The sequence below is a fragment of the Odocoileus virginianus genome, chromosome 3 (genome assembly GCF_023699985.2).
Source record: "Odocoileus virginianus isolate 20LAN1187 ecotype Illinois chromosome 3, Ovbor_1.2, whole genome shotgun sequence".
Classification (NCBI taxonomy): Eukaryota; Metazoa; Chordata; class Mammalia; order Artiodactyla; family Cervidae; genus Odocoileus; species Odocoileus virginianus.
The window spans coordinates 75,282,309-75,303,220 of NC_069676.1; the positions used below are offsets into that span (position 1 = coordinate 75,282,309).

At 42.2% G+C, this 20,912-nt stretch overlaps 1 protein-coding gene across 7 annotated transcripts in view; it reads left to right on the forward strand.

Moving 5' to 3' along the window:
* Window positions 1-20,912, forward strand: part of TENM2 (teneurin transmembrane protein 2) — a 1,355,454-nt gene that overhangs the window by 1,266,727 nt on the left and 67,815 nt on the right. For all 7 annotated transcript variants that reach the window (XM_070465745.1, XM_070465746.1, XM_070465747.1 and 4 more), the window contains 4 exons: window positions 1,119-1,380; window positions 2,155-2,422; window positions 12,615-12,758; window positions 13,401-13,650. In XM_070465745.1, coding sequence (XP_070321846.1) covers window positions 1,119-1,380; window positions 2,155-2,422; window positions 12,615-12,758; window positions 13,401-13,650 — 924 coding nt within the window. The remainder of the gene's footprint in view (window positions 1-1,118; window positions 1,381-2,154; window positions 2,423-12,614; window positions 12,759-13,400; window positions 13,651-20,912) is intronic.

Genomic DNA, 20,912 nt, shown 5'->3' on the forward strand with positions numbered 1-20,912 from the left:
TGTGGCAGCCTAGATGGGAGGGAAATTTAGGGGAGATTGGACACGTGTATATGTATGGCTGAATCCCTTCATTGTTCACCTGAAACTGTCACAACATTATTAATCGGCTATACTCCAATATAAAATAAATTTTTTTTAATAGTACAGACTTCTAATAATAAAATCCTGGGATGTATGTACAATGTGATAACTGTAGCTAATGATACCATATTGTATAGTTGAAAGTTGCTAAGACAGATCTTAAAATTTTCAGCACAGGAAAAAAAGAAATTGTAACTGAGCGTGGTGATGAATGGATTTATGGTGGTGAACATTTCACAACATATACAGATATTGAATTATTATGTTGTAGACCTGAAACTAATATAGTGTTATATGTCAATGGTATCTCAAAAAAAGTTAAAGTTCTGTGAAACCAAAAAAAGAAGTCAGAAACAGCACAGGTTGATGAAAAGAAAGCTTTCCTGAGCCTAGGATCAAATCATTTTAACACCACTAAGTAGTAAAGACTCCTATTAGCCTAGCACAATGCTAAATGCTTTATAGCAGCGGTGAGGGAGCATTTTCTGTAAAGGGCCAGATTGTATCTATTTTAGGCTGAGATGCCATATGGTTCCTGTTGCAACTACTCAGCTGTGCCACTGTACCCCAGAAATGGCTGGAGAGAATAAGTCAATGAATGGGCGTGGTTCCTGTTGCAACTACTCAGCTGTGCCACTGTACCCCAGAAATGGCTGGAGAGAATAAGTCAATGAATGGGCGTGGCTGGGATTCCCACAAAACGTTTTACCAAAACAGGTGGTGGGCCGGCTTTAGCTCACGGGTCTAGTCTGCTGACGTCTGCTCTGAATTCGTGATGCTATTTCATCCTCTCAGCCACACTGTGAAGTCGGTATAACTATTCCCATTTCACAGATGAAGAAATTGCGGCAACTTGCCCACAGTCACACAACTAGTAAGTGGTAGTTTGGGCTCCCACCCAGCCCGTCTGCTGACAAAGCCCGCTGTCTCCTCCTGCCCGCTCTGCCCGTCCACTGCCCTCAGCACGGAGGTCAGAGCACCCCCCAGTCTGCAGGTGAGTTCAGCCCCTCTCAGTGAGCCCACCTGCCCCTCTCCAGGTTCGACCTGATCGCCAATGGCGGCTCCTCCTTGACCCTGCACTTCGAGCGGGCCCCATTCATGAGCCAGGAGCGCACCGTGTGGCTGCCATGGAATAGCTTCTACGCCATGGACACTCTGGTGATGAAGACAGAGGAGAACTCCATCCCCAGCTGTGACCTCAGCGGCTTTGTCCGGCCGGATCCTATCATCATTTCCTCCCCGTTGTCCACCTTCTTCAGTGCCACCCCGGGACAGAATTCCATTGTGCCCGAGACCCAGGTAGGAGCTCCGGGTGCCAGGGTGGGACTCTCGATCCTGCCCTGACCCAAACCTGCTGGCCAACTTCCTCCCACCATCTCTCTCTCCTGGGGTAAGCCAGAAACTACTATCAAGGGGGAGGGACAAAAAGTAAGGACACAGTAGAATTTATTGTTGCTGGAGAGAAAACAGAATCTCTCCTGGACATTCCAGATGTTTCCAGATAGTTGTTCAAGACTTTGGCAGTCACTGGAGCTTTTAATAGAATAAAAACGATACACATATGTGCACGCCACCTGCAAATTGCTTTTTATTCCTGTTAGTCACAGAGATACATGATAAGAGGCGCTTTAATGATCTACATCGGTGTTACGACAGAGGGCATATTACATTATTGCTTCCCTGTTGCTTTATACCAATTGTCAGTGGAAGTTGCAGGTTCATATAATTACAGCCTCTTGTGGCCTCCTTGCATGCAACTAGCAATAAAGCCTGCTGTTCTTATTTACATCTTTTGCCAACAGTGTGGTTTTAAAAAGAAACACAACGGTGACCAAGAATAATTATTAATCCAAAAATCATAACCTCAGCCCCTTCGTCCCATCGTGCAGGATAAAGTTGTGGTTGTTGGTTTTTTTCTCTCTCCTGAGCCATGGGAAGTGGTTCTGACACCCCACCCCTGTAAGGTGGGACGCTTTGGTAAGGCTGATAGCAGACAGGTAGCTGTGGGTAGCAGGCAGCCTAGCTCCTGGGGTGTGTCTGATGCACCCTTTCTACCTGTTTCCTCTCCTCCAGGTTCTTCATGAAGAAATTGAGCTCCCTGGTTCCACCGTGAAGCTCCGCTACCTGAGCTCCAGGACCGCAGGCTACAAGTCACTGCTGAAGATCACCATGACCCAATCCACGGTGCCCTTGAACCTCATCAAGGTTCATCTCATGGTGGCTGTGGAGGGGCACCTCTTCCAAAAATCATTCCAGGCCTCTCCCAACCTGGCCTACACCTTCATCTGGGATAAGACAGATGCCTATGGCCAAAGGGTCTACGGACTCTCTGATGCTGTTGGTATGTTTCAGTTTCATCCCTTTATTGATTCTTAGATTTAGGCATGCATTAAATTGACAAGTATTTGTTGAATTCCTACTATGTGCCAAGCACTTAGTAGTGCAGTGGTCCATAAGACAGGCAAGAGTCATCTTCCATGGACCTTCTATACTAGTCGGGTAGTCAGATGATAAACATATACTGGCAGGAAAATTTCAAGCAGTGAAACGTACTAATATGAAAACAAAAACAAGTGATGTATACTGGGAAGGAGGGGCAACCATGAGTGGGTGTTCAGGGGAGGTTCCTCAGCAGGTGACATTTAAACAGAGACTTGAAAGGAAAGGAACCCTGTAACAAAAAGAAGAGCTCTTTTTGAAAGACAAAAATAGGCCAGCGTGGCTGGAATGTAGTGGACAGGGAGACTGTGTGAGATGGGGAGAGAGGTGGGCAAGGGCTGGATTGTGTTCCAGAGGGCCACAGAACACACCTGGAAGACCAGAGGATGGAGCAAGAGGGCGTCTGAAAGCCACACGCTCTGTTCTAGGCTTTACTTCTGAAGGAATCATGTGATTTCCTACTTAAGAAAGACCACCATGAGAGAAGGGTCCTACAATTATCAGCCTTTGAAGAACTGTGAGCTGTGGGTTCATATCAACCTACCCAGTATATTTTCTTACTTGTAGAAAGCTGTCTGGGATTAATTAAAATACTGAATCCTGTGTATTCTTCACTAATAGGCTTGTGGTTTTCAATAACTTCAATAAGTTTACCAAAATAAGAAACCAGCAAACTCAGAAATGTTCACTGTAACTGGCCTCCAATGTTTATCAGACACTCCCTTTGTGCAGAGCTCTGTGCTAAGTCTTTTGTCTTGGGTGACCACTCACTAACACTGTCAAGAAGGCACTCTCATAATCCTCATTGTCTAGATGGGACAGGAGGGCAAGGTAAGCAAGCTACCTAAAGACACACAACTAGCAGGTTACACATGCTCAGAATAAAGCCCTTGTGATCTGCTTCCTCAGTGGGTGGTTCAGTTCAGTTCAGTTGCTCAGTCATGTCCTACTCTTCATGACCCCACGGACTGCAGCACGCTAGGCTTCCCTGTCCATCACCAACTCCTGGAGCCTATTCAAACTCATGGCCATCACGTCGGCCATTCCATCCAACCATCTCATCTTCTGTCATCCCCTTCTCCTCCCACCTTCAATCTTTCCCACCATCAAGGTTTTTACAAATGAGTTGGTTCTTCGCATTAGGTGGTCAGAGTACTGGAGTTTCAGCTTCAGCATCAGTCCTTCCAATGAATATTCAGGACTGATTTCCTTTAAGATTAACTGGCTGGATCTCCTTGCAGTCCAAGAGACTCTCAAGAGTCTTCTCCAACACCACACTTCAAAAGCATCAATTCTTCGGTACTCATCTTTCTTTGTAGTCCAGCTTTCACATTCGTACATGACTGCTGGAAAAGCCATAGCTTTAACTAGATGGACTTTTGTTGGCACAATAATGTCTCTCCTTTTTAATATGCTGTCTAACATGGTCATAGCTTTTCTTCTAAGGAGCAAGTGCCTTTTGATTTCATGGCTGCAGTCACCATCTGCAGTGATTTTGGAGCCCAAAAAAATTAAGTGTCTCTTACTGTTTCCATTGTTTCCCCACCTACCTGCCATGAAGTGATGGGACCGGATGCCATTATCTTAGTTTTCTGAATGCTGAGTTTTAAGCCAACTTTTTCACTCTCCTCTTTCACTTTCATCAAGAGGCTCTTTAGTTCTTCTTCGCTTTCTGCCATAAGGGTGGTGTCATCTGAGTGTCTGAGGTTATTGATGTTTCTCCTGGCAATCTTGATTCCATCTTGTGCTCCATCCAGCTCAGAATTTCTCATGATGTACTCTGTATATAAGTTAAATAAGCAGGGTGACAATATACAGCCTTGACATACTCCTTTCCCAATTTGGAACCAGTCTGTTGTTCCATGTCCAGTTCTAACTGTTGCTTCTTGACCTGCATACAGATTTCTCAGGAGGCAGGTCAGGCAGGTCTGGTATTCCCATCTCTTGAAGAATTCTCCACAGTTTGTTGTGATCCACACAGTCAAAGGCTTTGGCATAGTCAATAAAGCACAAGTAGATATTTTTCTGGAACTCTCTTGCTTTTTTGGTGATCCAGCAGATGTTGGCCATTTGATCTCTGGTTCCTCTGCCTTTTCAAAATCCAGCTTGAACATATGGAAGTTTATAGTTCATGTACTGTTGAAGCCTGGCTTGGAGGATTTTGAGCATTATTTTGCTAGTGTGTGAGTTGAGTGCAATTGTGTGATAGTTTGAGCATTCTTTGGCATTGCCTTTCTTTAGTATTGGAATGAAAACGGACCTTTCCCAGTCCTGTGGCCACTGCTGAGTTTTCCAAATTTGCTGGCATATTGAGTGCAGCACTTTCACAGCATCATCTTTTAGGATTTGAAAAAACTCAACCAGAATCCATCACCTCCACTAGCTTTGTTCGTAGTGATGCTTCCTAAGGCCCACTTGACTTCGCATTCCAGGATGTCTGGCTCTAGGTGAGTGATCACACCATCGTGGTTATCTGGATTATGAAGATCCTTTTTGTATAGTTCTTCTGTGTATTCTTGCCACCTCTTCTTAATATCTTCTCCTTCTGTTAGGTCCATACTATTTCTGTCCTTTATTGTACTCATCTTTGCATGAAATGTTCCCTTGATATCTCTAATTTTCTTAAAGAGATCTCTCGTCTTTCCCGTTCTGTTGTTTTCCTCTATTTCTTTGCATTGATCACTGCGGAAGGCTTTCTTATCTCTCCTTGCTATTCTTCAGAACAGTAATAAGTTATTGGAGTAACCAGTGCATTTATTGTCAACAGTGGCTAATTTAATAAATAGTATGTCAGGCTTTAGCCAATATCAAAATGATAACTAACATCAAAAAATAGTCTGAATACTATAACACACCCCATGTACTCCAATTTCTACCTTTATCAACACATCTCATTGACTCTTGTTTCTTCCTTACCTTCAGCCACTCCTCTGCGACCTGTATTTTTCTAAAGCAAGTCCCAGACATCACATCATTTCATTCATAATGTATCAGAATGTATCTCTAAAAAGCACTTTGAAAGTATAACAACATCATCATTACAACAAGGAAACAGAAGAATTTCTTTATATCAAGCAGCCAATCATTATTCAATATTTCAATTGCCTTATGAATATCTGAAAATAGAAGTATTTTATTTGCTTGAATCAGAATCCACATAAGATCCACTGTTTGTAAATGGTTGGTTTCTTCTTTTCGTTATATATGCTTCATATACAGCATTATTACTTACCTTCTGTGCACATTACAAAGTGATCACCACCACAAATCTTGTTACCACCTATCACCATACCATTGATCCCCTTCACCCATTTGACCCATCCTCAACTCCCTTCCCCTCTGGGAACCGCTAGTCTGATCCTCGGTATCTTTGCCTTTGTTTTTGCTTTATTGTGTTTGTTCATTTGTGGGGTTTTTTTGTTTTGTTTTTTTTACATTCCACATATGAGTGAAACCATTCAGAATGTTGTCTTTCTCTTTCTGATTGATTTCATTTAGCGTGATACCTTCAAAGTCCTTCCACGTTGTCACAGATGGCAGGATTTCATTCTTTTTATGCCTAAGTAGTATTTCCACTGTCTATATGTACCACAGTTTATTTATTCACTTATCCACCAGTGGGCACTTAGATTGTTTCTATATCTTAACTATTGTAAATACTGCAATAAATATAGAGGTGCATATATCTTTTTGAATTAATGTCTTAGTATTCTCTGGATAAATACCAAGAAGGGAATAGCTGAGTTCTCTTAAAAAATTTAAATCAATGGTTTTCCCTTTCATCTCTGGATTTTTTCCTCAGCTTTAGAAATAATTGACATACATTACTATGTAGGACATATAGTATGATAATTTGATTTACTTATATTGTGAAATGATTAGCACAGTAGATTCAGCTAAACATTTATCTTCTCCTAAAGATACAGCAAAAAAGGGAGGAAAAGGGGAAATTTTTTCTTTTTAGATGAGGACTCATAGGATTTACTTTCTCAACGACTTTTCTGTGTATCATACTGCAGTGTTAACAACAGTCATCATGTTATACATTACGTTCCTAGTACTTTGCTTTCTTTCCAGTACTTATTTATCTTACATCTGGAAATTTGTACCTTTTTACCGTCTTCATCCAATTTCCCTTTTCCCTACTCTCTGCCTCTGGGAACCTCGAGTCTGATCTTTTTCTATTAGTTTGTTTCATTTTGTTTTTATGTTCCATATATAAGTGAGATCATACAGTGTCTTATTCTGTCTGACTTATTTCATTTAGCATAATGCCTTCAAGTTCCATCCATGTTATTGCAAATAGTAGGATTTCCTCCTATTAAGGATTTCCTACTATAAAGAACTCCTACATAGTTCTTTATGACTCAGTAATATTGTGTATTTACACATATACCACATTTTGTGTGTGTGTATACATTGCCATTTCTTTATTCATTCATCCATCATTGGACACTCTGATTGTTTCCAATATGAAAAGGATTGCTGTTTATTCTTCATGAAGTGTTTAGAGAAATTCACCAGTGAGACCATCTGGTCCTAAGCCTCTCTTCACTGGGAGATTTTTGATTACTGATTCAATCTCTTTACTAGTAATTGGTTGTTCAGATTTTCTATTTCTTCCCAGTGCAGTCTTGATAAGTTATGCCTTTAAGAATTTTTCCATTTCTTCCAGATTGTTCAGTTTAGTGGTATGTAGTTATCCAGAGGAGCTTCTTATGATCTGTTGTATTACTGTAGTATAAATTATAATGTGTTCTTCATTTTTAATTTTGTTGATTTGAGTCCTTTCTCTTTTTTCCATAGTTAGTCTTAAAGATTTCTCAGTTTTGTTTATCTTTTCAAAGAACTGACTCTTGGTTTGGTTAATCTTTTCTATTGTTTTTCTGCTTTCTAGTTTATTCATTTATACACTAGTCTTTATTTGTTCCTTCATTCTGCTAACTTTGGACTCTGTTCTTTTTCTAATTCCTTAAGACATAGAATCATGTTGTTTATTTGGGATCCTTCTTAATGTAGGTGTTTACTGCTGTGAACTTTCCTCTTAGTACTGCTTTTAATGCATCCTAGAAGTTCTGGTATTTGTGTTTCCATTTTAGTCTGTCTCCTTTTATTTCCCCTTTAATTTCTTCTTTGATCTGTTGGTTATTCAGGAGAGCGTTTTTTAATTTTCCATGTATTTTTTAATTTTCCAGTTTTCTTGGTGTTGGTTTCTAGGTTCATGCCATTGTGGTTAGAGAAGATACTTGGTATGATTTTAATCTTCCTGAATTTGCTAACACTAGTTTTGTGGCCTAACATGTGACCTAAAATGTTCCTTGTACCCTTGAGAAGAAATGTGTATTCTGGTATTGTTGGATAGAATGTTCTATGTGTGATAGGTCCATTTGGTCTATAGTATTGTTCAAATCAACTGTCCCCTTTATGATTTTCTGTCTGGGTGATCTATCCATTTTTGAGAGTGGGATATTAAATCCCTAACTTTACTGTATTATTTCTCCTTTTAGCTTTATTAGTTGTGCTTTATATGATTAGATGCTGCAATGTTGGGTGAATAAATATTTATAATTGTTATATATCCTCAATGTATTAACTGCTTTACAATTGTATAATGATCACCTTTGTCTCTTTTGAACATTTTTAGTTTAAAATCTATTTCATCTGATATAAATATAGCTACCCTTGCTTGAGGTAGGGTAGGGAGGTTTACCACTTGCTTGAAAGCTTGAAATGTCTTTTTCCATCCCTTCATTCTCAGTCTATATGGGCCCTTAAGCCTATGCTATGCTATGCTAAGTCACTTCAGTCATGTCCAACTCTGTGCGACCCCATAGACAGCAGCCCACCAGTCTCCGCAGTCCCTGGGATTCTCCAGGCAAGAACACTGGAGTGGGTTGCCATTTCCTTCTCCAATGCATGAAAGTGAAGTCGTTCAGTCGTGTCCAACTCTTCGCTACCCCATGGACTGCAGCCTACCAGGCTCCTCCGTCCATGGGATTTTCCAGGCAAGAGTACTGGAGTGGGGTGCCATTGCCTTCTCCGCCTTAAGCCTATAGTAGGTGTTATATCATTGAATCTTGTTTGTTTGATTTGTTCACATGGCCATTTCATGTCTTCTGATTAGAGACTGTAATGTTTACATTTAAATAAGTTATTGGCAGGTAGGGACTTAGCATTGTCATTTTAGCCTCTGTTTTCTAGCTTTTTTGTTAACCATTGTTCCTTCTTTCTTTTTTGCTGTCTTTGATATTAGTCGCTTTGACTTATTTATCATGTTCTTTTGTGTGATTACTATAGCTATTTCCCTGTGCGTACTATGAGATCTGCCTTGTGCAATTGGTTATTTGAAACTATGGTTTTTCCTTTCACTTCTAGCTCATTTTTGTTTTATGATGTATTTGTTGAAGAAACTGTTGTTTGCCTGTAGTATTTCTCATAGTCTGGTTTGTTTTCTAATTGCACACCTGTGACTGTTTAACATATTCCACTGTTCTGTATCTCCTGTAAATCGATAACTAAACCTGGAGGTTTCCTAGGTACAGGCTTGATTTTTTATCTATACCAACTTTTTTGAAATATAATTGACATATAAGAAGTATGTAACATAATGATTCAATATTTGTATATATTGCAAAATGATGACTGAAATAGGTCTAGTGAACATCTGTTGCCATACTTAGATACAAAATTTTTCCTGGTGATGAGAACTTTTAAGATCTAGTCTCTCAACAACTTTCAAATATGCAAGACAGTATCACCAACTATAGTCACCATACTGTACCTCACATCCCCATGACTCATTAAAGTTTCTATATTTTTATTTCCTTCACCTGTTTGGTTCACCTTTCAGCCCTTGCCTCTGGCAGACACCAATTTGTTACCTGTCCATGATCTTGGCTTTTTGCTTGTTTTTAATTTTTTATTCTGCTTATGATCATCTTTACTCCATAAACACTTTAAAAAGATTAGTTAGATCTCACAAAAAGAAATGTACTATTTATCACAATAAAGCATTAAGGCATTTAGAGCAAGTAATATTCCTATTTACACAGATTTTTAGATCCACATATAGGTGAGGTTATACAGTATATGTCTTTCTTTGTCTCACATATTTCACTTAACATAATGCCCTCAAGGTTCATTTCTGTTGTCACAAATGGCAAGATTTCATTCTTTTACATGGCTGAATAATATTTCATTGATTGTATACCACATCATCTTTATCCATCCATTTGTTGATGGACACCTTAGTTGTTTCTGTATCTTAGTTATTGTAAATAATGCTACAATGTAATGTATACCGAAAAGTGGCATTGCTGGGTCACTTGGTAGTTCTATTTTAATTTTTTGAGAAACCTCCATGGCTATACCAGTTTACATTGCTACCAGTCGTGCACAGGGGTTCCTCTTCTCCACATCCTCACCAACATTTGTCATCTGTATTCTTTTTGATGATAGCCATTCTGACAGATGTGAGGTAATATCACATTGTGGGTTTGATTTGCAGTTCCCTGGAAGTTAGTGATACTGAGAATCTTTTCAGGTAGTGTTGGCCTTATGTACGTCTTCTGATAGATGTCCATTAAGTTCCTTTGCCTGTTTTTTTAATTGGATTTTTTGGCTTTTGGTTGTCAAGAGGTGTGAGTTCTTTATATACTTTGGACACTAACCTCTTATCAGATATATGATTTACAAATATTTTCCCTTTTCATTTTATGGATAGTTTCCTTTGCTGTGCAGAAGCTTTTTCGTCTGATGTAGTCCTGCTTGCTCTTTTTTGCTATTGTTGCCTTTCCTTTGGCTGTCAAATTCAAAGAATCATTGCCATGAGTGATGTTAAGGAGCTTACTGCCTGTGTTTTCTTCTAGGAGTTTTATGGGTTTGGGGCCTTTTAATCCATTTGAGTTAATTTTTATGAATAGTATAGAGTGGTACACTTTCTTTTTTTTCTCTGCATGTGACTGTCCAGCTTTCCCAGCCCACTTATTGAAGAGAGTGTCCTTTGCCCACTGAAATATTCTTGGCTCCTTCATCAAAATTAGTTGACTGTGTATGCTTAGGTTTATTTCTGGACTCTATATTTCTATTCCACTGATTTTTGTGTCTGTTTTTATGACAACACCATGCTGTTTTGATATAGTTTTGTAATATAGTTTGAAATCTGGGCGTGTGGTGCCTCCAGCTTTGTTCTTCTTTTCAAGATTGCTTTGCCTGTTCAGGGTTTTGTGGTTCCATTCATATTTTAAGAATGTTTGTTCTATTTCTGTGAAAAATACCACTGGAATACTGATTGGGATTACACTGAATCTGTACTTTGGTTTGGGTTACATGGACATTTTAGAATATTAATTCTTCTAAACCATGAGCATGGAGTATCTCTCCATTTATTTGTGTCTTCTCCGGTCTCTTTCATCAATTTCTTGGAGCTTTCAGTGTATAGATCTTTTGCCTCCTTGGTTAAATTTACCTCTATCAGGAAGTGACTAATGTCAGCTTGTCTATTCTTTTATGCTTTCTGCAGCATTGATGCTCATTACCTAGATTCATTAGGTCATTAGGGGTTGCAAAATGATATTCTAATAATGCCATTGCTTCTTTATTATTTACTAGCTAGAATACTTTTCTATAGAGATACTTTTTCATTGGCTACTTTGTTATTTGAAGTACAGTTTAAATAAGATAAATGCTTGATTCTTTCCCTTTGTTTACCAGTTTTCAACATTGTAAGTTGGCTCTCTAATATCCTCTACCAGTGGCAAATCCTTTTTTTAAATACCATTATAAACTCACAGGATGAAATACCTCTTAATATATCCATTGAAGTTGTCTTTCCTAATAGTCAGATTGTCTCATCTTTGGTCAATAGAAGCCTCTTCAAGCTGATGCCCAAATTCTTTTGCTGTTGCCCTAGTAGATTTTCTTTCCTTCCTATCTGGTCTGAAAAAATGGCCTGGTCTTCTATTGTTCATTTCTTGCCCCAGCCATGTCTTCAAGGAGCCCTGATTCCTTTTAATGAGAAATAATATTTCAAGGCCACAGACCAAGCACTAGCAATTCTCTTTGCTACTGAGTTGGTCATTGTTTCTTAGAATTTTCAGAGGACAAGCCAGGAAATACATGGAGCTTTTTTTTCAAAGATAAAATGTATCTTTCGTTCATCTCGACACTCCTATATCTCAGGATTTAAAAGAGGCAGAGGAGAATCCCCAAAGGTGACACACGTAGTTAAGAATTTAATGTAGTAGGAACAGCAATAATAACAATGCCTCATATTTCTAAAGCAGCGTTCCAATTAAAAATGTATGGCATCTCAGCGTTCTGTCTCATCTATCCTCACGACATCTCTCAGCAATTGAAGCTTCACTTGCTCTGTTTTACACATGGGGAAAATGGAACCACGAGGAAGTGTGAGCTGTAACAGAATTGGGACTCAAGTCCTTCATCTCCCGCCCCTCTCTCCTATTTGTCCATGTGGCAAGTGCAGGATTTTTATAGTTTTTGGATTCTGTTCCCTACTGCATTGCCATATAATTGGCAGGCTGTGTCCCCGTGCCTGCCTCACTTGGAACCCTCTGGAATCCTGAGTGAATGTACAAAGTGCCTTAACTAACACAAGCTGTTGCCTCCAGAATCTCCTTATAAATGAGCCACAAAGCTTCCATAGGTCTTTCTCCTAGTGAGTGGAAATAAATAACGCAGAATATAGTGAACGCATGCCGTGAGCAGCAGGCTGAGGGAAACGGTCTCCTGTCCATCTCTAAAGGAGCGTTGTATTCAGTTTTTAAATGATTCATCTCTTCCCCTCTCCATCACTGGGGTCATTTTTGAAAAGCCGGCTGTTCATTGGAAAGGTCTTTCCATCCCCACAGACAACTACTGTGTAAAGTTTCAAGGTTGAGTTCAGCTTGAAATTTGAATTTAATATTGTATGGAATCACAAGGAGAAAAGCAATCAGCCTGCCTCCTTGAGTGAGTTTTTTGAACTGAATCTGTATTACCGTGAGCACAAGTTTCTTATTCCTGCTGGAGGGCTCTGGAGTAATCAAGTAAACTCTCTCATCTCCCCCTCTGCCCCACCCCCTTGTATCTTTCAGTTTCAGTTGGCTTTGAATACGAGACCTGCCCCAGTCTCATCCTGTGGGAGAAAAGGACAGCCCTCCTTCAGGGATTTGAGCTGGACCCTTCCAACCTCGGTGGCTGGTCCCTGGACAAACACCACATCCTCAACGTTAAAAGTGGTATGTGGGAGACTTCCCTGGCGATCCGATGGTTAAGACTTCACCTTCCAACGCGCACTCAGTTCCCTGGTCAGGGAGCTAAGATCCAACATGCCTTGGTGCCAAAAAAAAAGACATAAAACAGAAGCAATGTTATAACAAATTCAGTAGACTTTAAAAATGGCCTACATCAAAAAAAAAAAAGTGGTTTGTGAGCACATCTCCTTTTCCTGCATACAACCTAGTCTTGCCTCTGGAACCTTCTCTCCAGCCTTGACATTTAAGCAAAAGCACCATCCCCTTCTTGCATCTATTTTTCATCAACTGCCCGAAATACTCATAGGTTTTTCCACCTTCTCCTTTTAAATGTCAAACACTGTTGAGCTGGTTTTCCCAGATCATCCATCTTAGTATCCCTCACAAGTCTTCTTCAATTATCTCTGCAAATGTTTTCTTACCCTGGACCGTGGTCTTGGGGTTTACCCATCCTGTTGCAGTGCTTTCAGCATTGTGAGGAAATTGGGGACCTCCCCACAGTTGACGTTTCCTACTGTTTCTCTTCCCTTTGTCACTTCCACCCATCCTCAGTAAGTTGGTAGACATGTCCACCCCGGAGGGCTGCAGTAACCATTCCAATTTACTGCCCCCCCCAACCCTGCCCAGGAATCCTGCACAAAGGCACTGGGGAGAACCAGTTCCTGACGCAGCAGCCCGCCATCATCACCAGCATCATGGGCAACGGCCGCCGCCGGAGCATCTCCTGTCCCAGCTGCAACGGCCTTGCTGAAGGCAACAAGCTGCTCGCCCCAGTCGCCCTGGCTGTTGGAGTCGACGGGAGCCTCTTCGTTGGTGACTTCAATTATATCCGGCGCATCTTTCCCTCTCGAAACGTGACCAGCATCTTGGAGTTACGGTAAGTGACGGCATGGAAGACCTGCTTTCACTCTATGGCTTCCCTGGGTAAATGGTGGACACGTGGGGTTCTCCAGAGGATACACATTCGGTGTGATGGGCTGAGGTTTGATAACCCAGACCTGGGATCAAATAAGGATTGAGGGAAATCCTTGGTATAGCGATAAAACACTACTCATGTATTTAATACAGTTGTTGACACCTGCTTATGGCAAAGGCAAAAGCCTTCAGACATTGTGCTGGGGGTGGGACCTGGGTAGATATATTTTATAAAACCTCCACGAGAGAATCTGATATATACCTAACAGTGAAAGAACCACTATTCTAAGCTGATGTTCCATTTCCCTGGTTTCTAAAGTGGCACATCTTAAAAAGATTTCCAGAGCCCACCCCCAGAGAATTTGTTCAGTAAGTCTAGAGCAGCATCAAGGTGTCTCTCTCTTTGACAGGCTCTGTAGAAAATTCTGATATGCATCGAAGTTTGAGAACCACTAATGTTCATTCATTAATTCAGACACTTCTATTGAGCACTTCTGTGTGCTAGCTCTCTGTGAATTTTCTAGATCTTTGCACATTTATTAAGATCTGACTTAGAATTACTGCATAGGCCTTGCTAGGTAACTTCCAGCCACCCTAGGGGATTCCTCCTGAGTCTATAAAGTCCAGGTCTCTGTTCTGGACAAAAGCTCTTTGAAACTCTCTTTTTGGGAAAGTTGATTCCAGGTCCTCAAACCTAGAGAGGAATCCATCTAGAAGTAAAGGGAGAAATGCAGTCTATAAACAAGGGAGAAAATTCATTCAACAAATACTTGGTGAATATATACCATGTACAGGACTGTCTGGTGAAGCAGGGGGAAAAAAACATGGAAAAGAAAAGCCCTAGCTGTCATGTTGGTGGTCTGTTGTTGTTCAGTCACTAAGTTGTGTCCGACTCTTTGCGACCCCATGGGCTGCAGCATGCCAGGCTTTCCTGTCCTTCATCACCTCCCAGAGTGCTCAAAATCATGTCCACTGAGTCAGTGATGCCATCCAACCATCTCATCCTCTGTCGCCCCCTTCTCCTCCTGCCTTCAGTCTTTCCCAGCATCAGGGTCTTTTCCAGTGTGTCTGCTCTTCACATCAGGCGGCCAAAGGTGGTGGTCTGATAGGGAACTTCAAGCTAAATCATGTGGACAAATTTTAAAAAGTTTTTCAAGTGGCCTTCAGTGCTCTAAGGAAACTCTAACAGGGTGAGAAATAGGGACTGTGATGATGGGTAGGAGGAAGAAGAAACCTACATAAGATAAAGTATGCAGAAAAACCCCTTGTATTAGGTGATTCGTGAGGTGGGATATGAATGATGAGGATAGCCATGTGGAGTACTAGGGAAGAGTATCCCAGGCAGAGAAAAATTGTGCAAATGCCCCAGTATCAGCAAATAACCTGCTTATTTATGGGATTGATAGAAATCCAGGAGGGTGGAGAACTCAGGGGAGAGTGTCTCAGAGGAGAGCAGAGAGGTAGGTAGGGGACCAGTGCTTCAAGATCGGAATAACCGTGTCTACACGTGTGGATCATATTCTTCTTTATTTATTTTACTGAAGATAGGTGATGTACCATGTTGTATTCATTTCTGCTGTGTAGCAGTGTGATTCAGTTATACATACATATAGACGCTTTTTCACATTCTTTTTCGTTCTGCAATGCACAGCCATGGGAGGTTAAAGTAGGAAGACGGGTGGAACTGACATGATCTGATTTGCCTTTTTTTACAGATGACTCTGGCTATCAGGTGAGGAATGGACTGTAGGAATCTGAGACAATAGGGAGACTGTAGCCCTGTTTCAGGATTTGAGTGATGGTGACATGGACTAGGGTGGCAGCCAGGGAGATGGGGAGCTTCCAGTTGAGATACATTTTCAGGGTAAATTTCATAGGAAATGTCAATAGACTATTTTCAGAAATTGGGGTGGGGAGAACCAAAGAGTGAGGAAAGAATCAAAGGTCTTGCTAAGATTTTGATCTGAGCAGCCAAGTGGTTGGTGGTATTTTCTGAGGCAGCCTCAGCTGCCAAGTGAAGGACTTGGAAGAAGCCACAGGCTGCCCTTGCCTTTTGTGTCTCTGAGATCTTTCTGAGAGGGAAGTCAGTGCTCTGAGCACCAGCAACTGTTGCTGGTGTTCTGGGATGCTGAGATGTGCCAGGCACAGTGTGGGGAGTGGGTAGAAGAAGAGAATACAACCCAGCTCCACCCCAAGAAGATGACAGCCTCAGCAATAAAATGATCGGGGATCCTGGAGGCATTTACTGAGCATAAGGGTGAGCCAGACTCTGAGCTGGGTCCCAAAGGGGATGAAACCCAGGCTTAAAGAGCACCCATTTGAGGACGAGATATGGGCACCTGAGAGAGGAAAAGCAATTCAAGCTGAGTGTTCTAGAAGAGCCACCAACCAACCATCACAGAAACATGGTTAGCGGGGCGGGGGGGGGGGGGGGTTGTGACATGGGGTAGAGGGTATAATGACCAAAAGATAAACAGTAAGAGGAAGGGGGAGGCAAAATGGAAGAGGCTGGATAATCTTCAGAAGGTCACGCTGACAATGAGACATGCCACTTTCTTAGCGCTCCCCGACCGGGTCCCTTTCCCAAGTTGTTTATTCGCTGTGTTATTCTAGTAGAACATCTTCGTAGGCATCCTGTAGTCAGTGGGGAGCCAGGAAGGGAGGCAGGGCAGGCAGCGGAGTGAGCGCTGGGCCTGTTCTGAGGGGCTGCATGTCCGCATCTGGCGTTTGTCACCCTCCACGTCTGGCCCCTACCCTTTTGTCCCTGCTCTTCCTGCTCAGAGCCCCATCAGCACCTGCCTGCCACTTCCCCGCCTCCACGCCTTGGCTCCTGCTGCTTGCTCCACTTAAAATACCTTCTCCACCTCGTCTCCCGCATCAGGTCCCCCTTTAGAAATGGAGTTTGAAGGCCTCCTCTTCCGTGAAGCCTGGTCTCCCCTGAGCCATTTAACTCTCATTTCCCACAAAGGTGACACCATGAGACTATCATGTTTTTCAGCTATTTCTGCCAGTCTGTAGGGCCCCGGGGTGTGAACGTCTGTAGAGTCAGCACCTTTGACATCTTTGCCCCTTGATGCCCAGAGAGGTGCCTGGCCCACAGGAGGGGCTCGAGACGTGCTCCTTGAGTTAAAGTGGATAAAGCCCAGCATCCTCTCTTTGGTTGGAGTTTGCCCCTGATTCCACATCTCTCAAGTTGCAGGGGCCACAACATCAATGGTACAAGGACCCACGTGGTAACATTGAAGACAGCTGGAGGGAGTGTAACTGTCAATTTCCCTTGACAGCTGTGTGATTTTTTTTTTTCCTTTGTAACCACCTTTAGACTTGCTCTCATTTCATCAGCCAGGTATCCAGACGATTAGAAGTTAAGCTTTAACAAGAACACTGGTTTGATTCTTCTTTGCTTCCCACCACATACCTGAAAACAAAGGGCTGTCAATCCCCTCTCTTCAAAACAGTAACCAGCAAAGGGAGGGGGGGATGGGGAGAGACCTGTCGTGCTTCTGTCTTTTCTCCATTGTGAGTTGGCAGCCGAATGATCCAATTTTGGGAGTTGGTGCCTGTCCCAGAGCTGAGCCTCCAAACCCTAATTTTATTTCAGTGTTCACGCTCCTTCTCCCTCACTTCGTCCTTTGCCTATCCCAAACATGTAGGGGCAGAGTTCTACCCACTTGAAAAATTGATGCTGGAAGAAGCCTTCTTCTTATGTAAACCAGTTATCACCTGCCTGCTCTAATACCACCAGCATTCAAGACATTTCCAATACCCACATCCCCAAGAAAGCCTGATAACCTGCCTCTGGGAGCCCATTTCCCTTCTTATAACAATTATCCTCTTCAGGTGGTTTTTAGAAAACCCAAGCCCTGTGGAATAGAGTATATCTGTCAATCATTCACATTTTGGAGCGAAGTTCTATCAACAAACAAACTTTCCTGTCTTCCCTGTTTGAGAATATCTCCAGACCTGAACCCCAGTATGGGGCAGGAAATGATAACGGATGGGACAGTGTCTGTCTGCCTTTTCTTGACTTGGCCCCTTTCCATAAACATAAGAATCTCACACTTTCCTTCATGTTTGCAATTCTAAGCTTTTTCTCTTTTTCCCATTATTAGATTATATTGTGATATGAGCTAGGCTTTTTTCCAACTAAAACACTTCCCCATACTGAGATTCTAATGATGCTGATGGGATGGGTCAGAAGCATCATTGCACTAGGGAAGATGTTTAGGGGAGGGGATTGTCCTGCCCAGGTGTATGAGTGCTACAGAGGGATGCAAGGAAATAGGAACCTAGGAGAGTGGGTAAGGGCAGCAGAGTTTGAACAGAGGCTTCACCAAAGGCCAACTTTGCCTGAGAGTTCACCTCCAACAGACCCTGCTTAATGCCAACGTAGAAAGCTAGGGAGAATGAGATTGTACTCAGAGGGGAAATGCTTTCTCTGTGTAGACAGGGTATAAACATGGAGATCAGAAAACAAAATATAACATAGCACCTACCCAGAGTAACAATGACAACAGTATCCCCACAAAATTTTAGACAGTTCTTGGCATTGTTTTCAAAGATCTTTTTACCAAGGACAGATCCAGGTTTCATGGGGTCTGAATCTTAATGCAATTTTAGAATGAAACTGTCTACCATTTAAAATAAGAAAAGAACCCCAAACAAATGACAAATTTAGAAAAGCTGGCAATTAGTGCAGACGTAACAAGATCCAGACAAATAACCTAAAGTTTGTTATTAATTAACCATTGCACTTTCATGATATATGACTTCTCCACTGGACATCCTAGTTCCTGTAATGATGTTAGGTGTGTTGGTATAACAGGGCAGGAGCATTCTTTAGGGCCATGAATACCACTGTCATCTAAGAGATAGTACAAGGACTATGTATAAGCCACAGAAGCACATCCCCCTAAACTAAACTAAATGTATCCCAACTCACTTTTTTTTAAGAAGTAAAACACGTAAACAAAAACTCTGGCCACCCCACATCCACCCTGTTCTGTGCCACAGAGTGATAGAATTGGAATAGAGAAAGACTACAGTCTCCACTGATGGTAGCTTTGTGATTCTCAGCAGAACATGAGGGACTGGAACGCGTCCAAGGCAGGTCTTCCAGCATGAAGGGAAGCAGCCCATTGCTTCCTTCCTCTACTCAAGAACCCATTTTTCCAGCCCTCCCTCTCTCCAGGGCTGTCTACTAAGAATCAGCCACACAGAGACAAGTCAGTCATGTCCAGATTTACTTACTCATGTCTGTTGCTGATGATAAGCACACACACATAAATCACAAGACAGCCTACAGAGAGGTCCCTGAGACAAGCGGAGAAGTCTTAGAGAGATCCTGAATACGTTGCAGGGGAGTCATTGAAACTCCTCAGTGTGGAGAACTAATCCATCTCAATTCTTGAATCGGAGACAACCTTTTCCTCAAAGGGTTGGTGTCCTGAGGCCATGGACCCAAAGACGAGGCCTATCCCTTGTAAGTACGGCACCTGCGCACATGTACGTAGATTGACTCAATGGTGCTGTTATTTGTGTTCATTGCTTCTAAACAGCCACTTTACTAATGGCCCTGGACTGGAATAGCCGTGACCTCAGCCTTTGTCCAGAGCTCAGATCCATAGGATCATTCGGACCCTGCACTCTCAGTGACTGAGTCCCCACTGCCTTCTCCTTCCCCCAACATAGATATTATATTAATCAACTTAAAGCAGATGTTCTTAGCAAAGAAGTAGGTCAGGTCTACAGACCCAAATCCCAACCAGTCTTTTCGCAAAACCTTAACTTTAAAAAAGTGGAATTGATATTGTAATAATTAAGAGCCAAATATGACTACCACTGGTGGCAGATAACATTTCACTTTCATTAAGCAATATAAAATAGATGCGAGAATTCCCGGCTGCCACCCTGACACACCAGGCTTTGCAGAATGAATCTTAAATTGCACTATGTCAGTCAGAGCTCAAGAGTTATCAGCATCATTTAATTAACTTTTTTTTTTCTTGCGAAAACTAACATGTTGGAATAAAATATAAAAATGTAATCCCTGTGCAAACCCACCACTAATGATGGCCCCTGGCAAAGGCCTGAGCTGCACCCAGACAGGAATCAGAGCATTCAACCCTCTTTGTTCTTTCCCTGAAGCCTCCTCCCTTAGCTGGAAGGGAAAGAGAGGTCAGGGGTTCCTTCCACAGTGGCCAGAAAACCTCAGAAATGGAGAGTACTTCTCTATTTGAGGCCCTAGTCTCTCTCCTCTTCTCCTTAATGCTGTTAAGATTCAGCTGCTTTTCTGTTGAACCTGATATGTATTTTCATTCTTTTTTTTTAAGATTTTTTTTTTTTACTTGGCTGTACCAGGTCTTGGTTATGGCAGGTGGGATCTTCTATCTTCATGGTGGCATGTGGTATCTTTAGTTGAGGCATGTGGGATCTAGTTCCTTGACCAGGGATAGAACTCCTGCCCTCAGCATTAGGAGCTCGGAGTCTTAGCCACTGGAAAGTCCCTGTATTTTCACTTTTGAAAGAAAAAAGAAGCAAAACTTTCACTAGCTGTCTGAGAAAGAATATTCACTGAGTCTTTGGCTCCAATTACGAGAGGAGAGCATCACCTGTGAGTTTCATTGATGAGTGTTATCTGTAAGGAAGAGTGCATGTTGGGGGGGGGGGGGGCACACACGTGCGTGTCAGATGGGGAGGGGACTTGGAGCAGGGTGAGGAAATAGTTGAGACTCTCAGGGCCTCACCAGTGTTTGGCAAATGCTGTTGTCTGGGGCAGGGGCTCTATCCGGGGGGCAGAGTCCCTCTGCCTGATTCTATGATGCACCAATGGCAAGTAGGTGGCACAGGCGTCACCAGGCTCCCTCCCACACCCCAGGCAGATGTCCCAAGCGACTCAGCACTCTGTGCTGCAGATGAGCTTGAATGTGGCTTCAGAATCCTCCCCTCCCGCCCTCCCAGCAGCCAGTACCAGTGGATAGGTGTAGGCACCCGAGAGGTCACCTGTGTGCCATCCCTGCATTAGGCTGTTTCACCTGGGTCATGTAAATCCACACTGCTGTTCAGAGAATTTAAGCATTCTTGTCTAGATTTTCCAGTGGCTGGGAAGAATCTAAAACTAAAGGAGCTTCCCAAATACAGTAGATCTCCTACATATAAACCTTCAAGTTGCAAACTTTCAAAGATGCAAACTGTACCCTGGTCCAGTCACCTAAGGCATAAGTG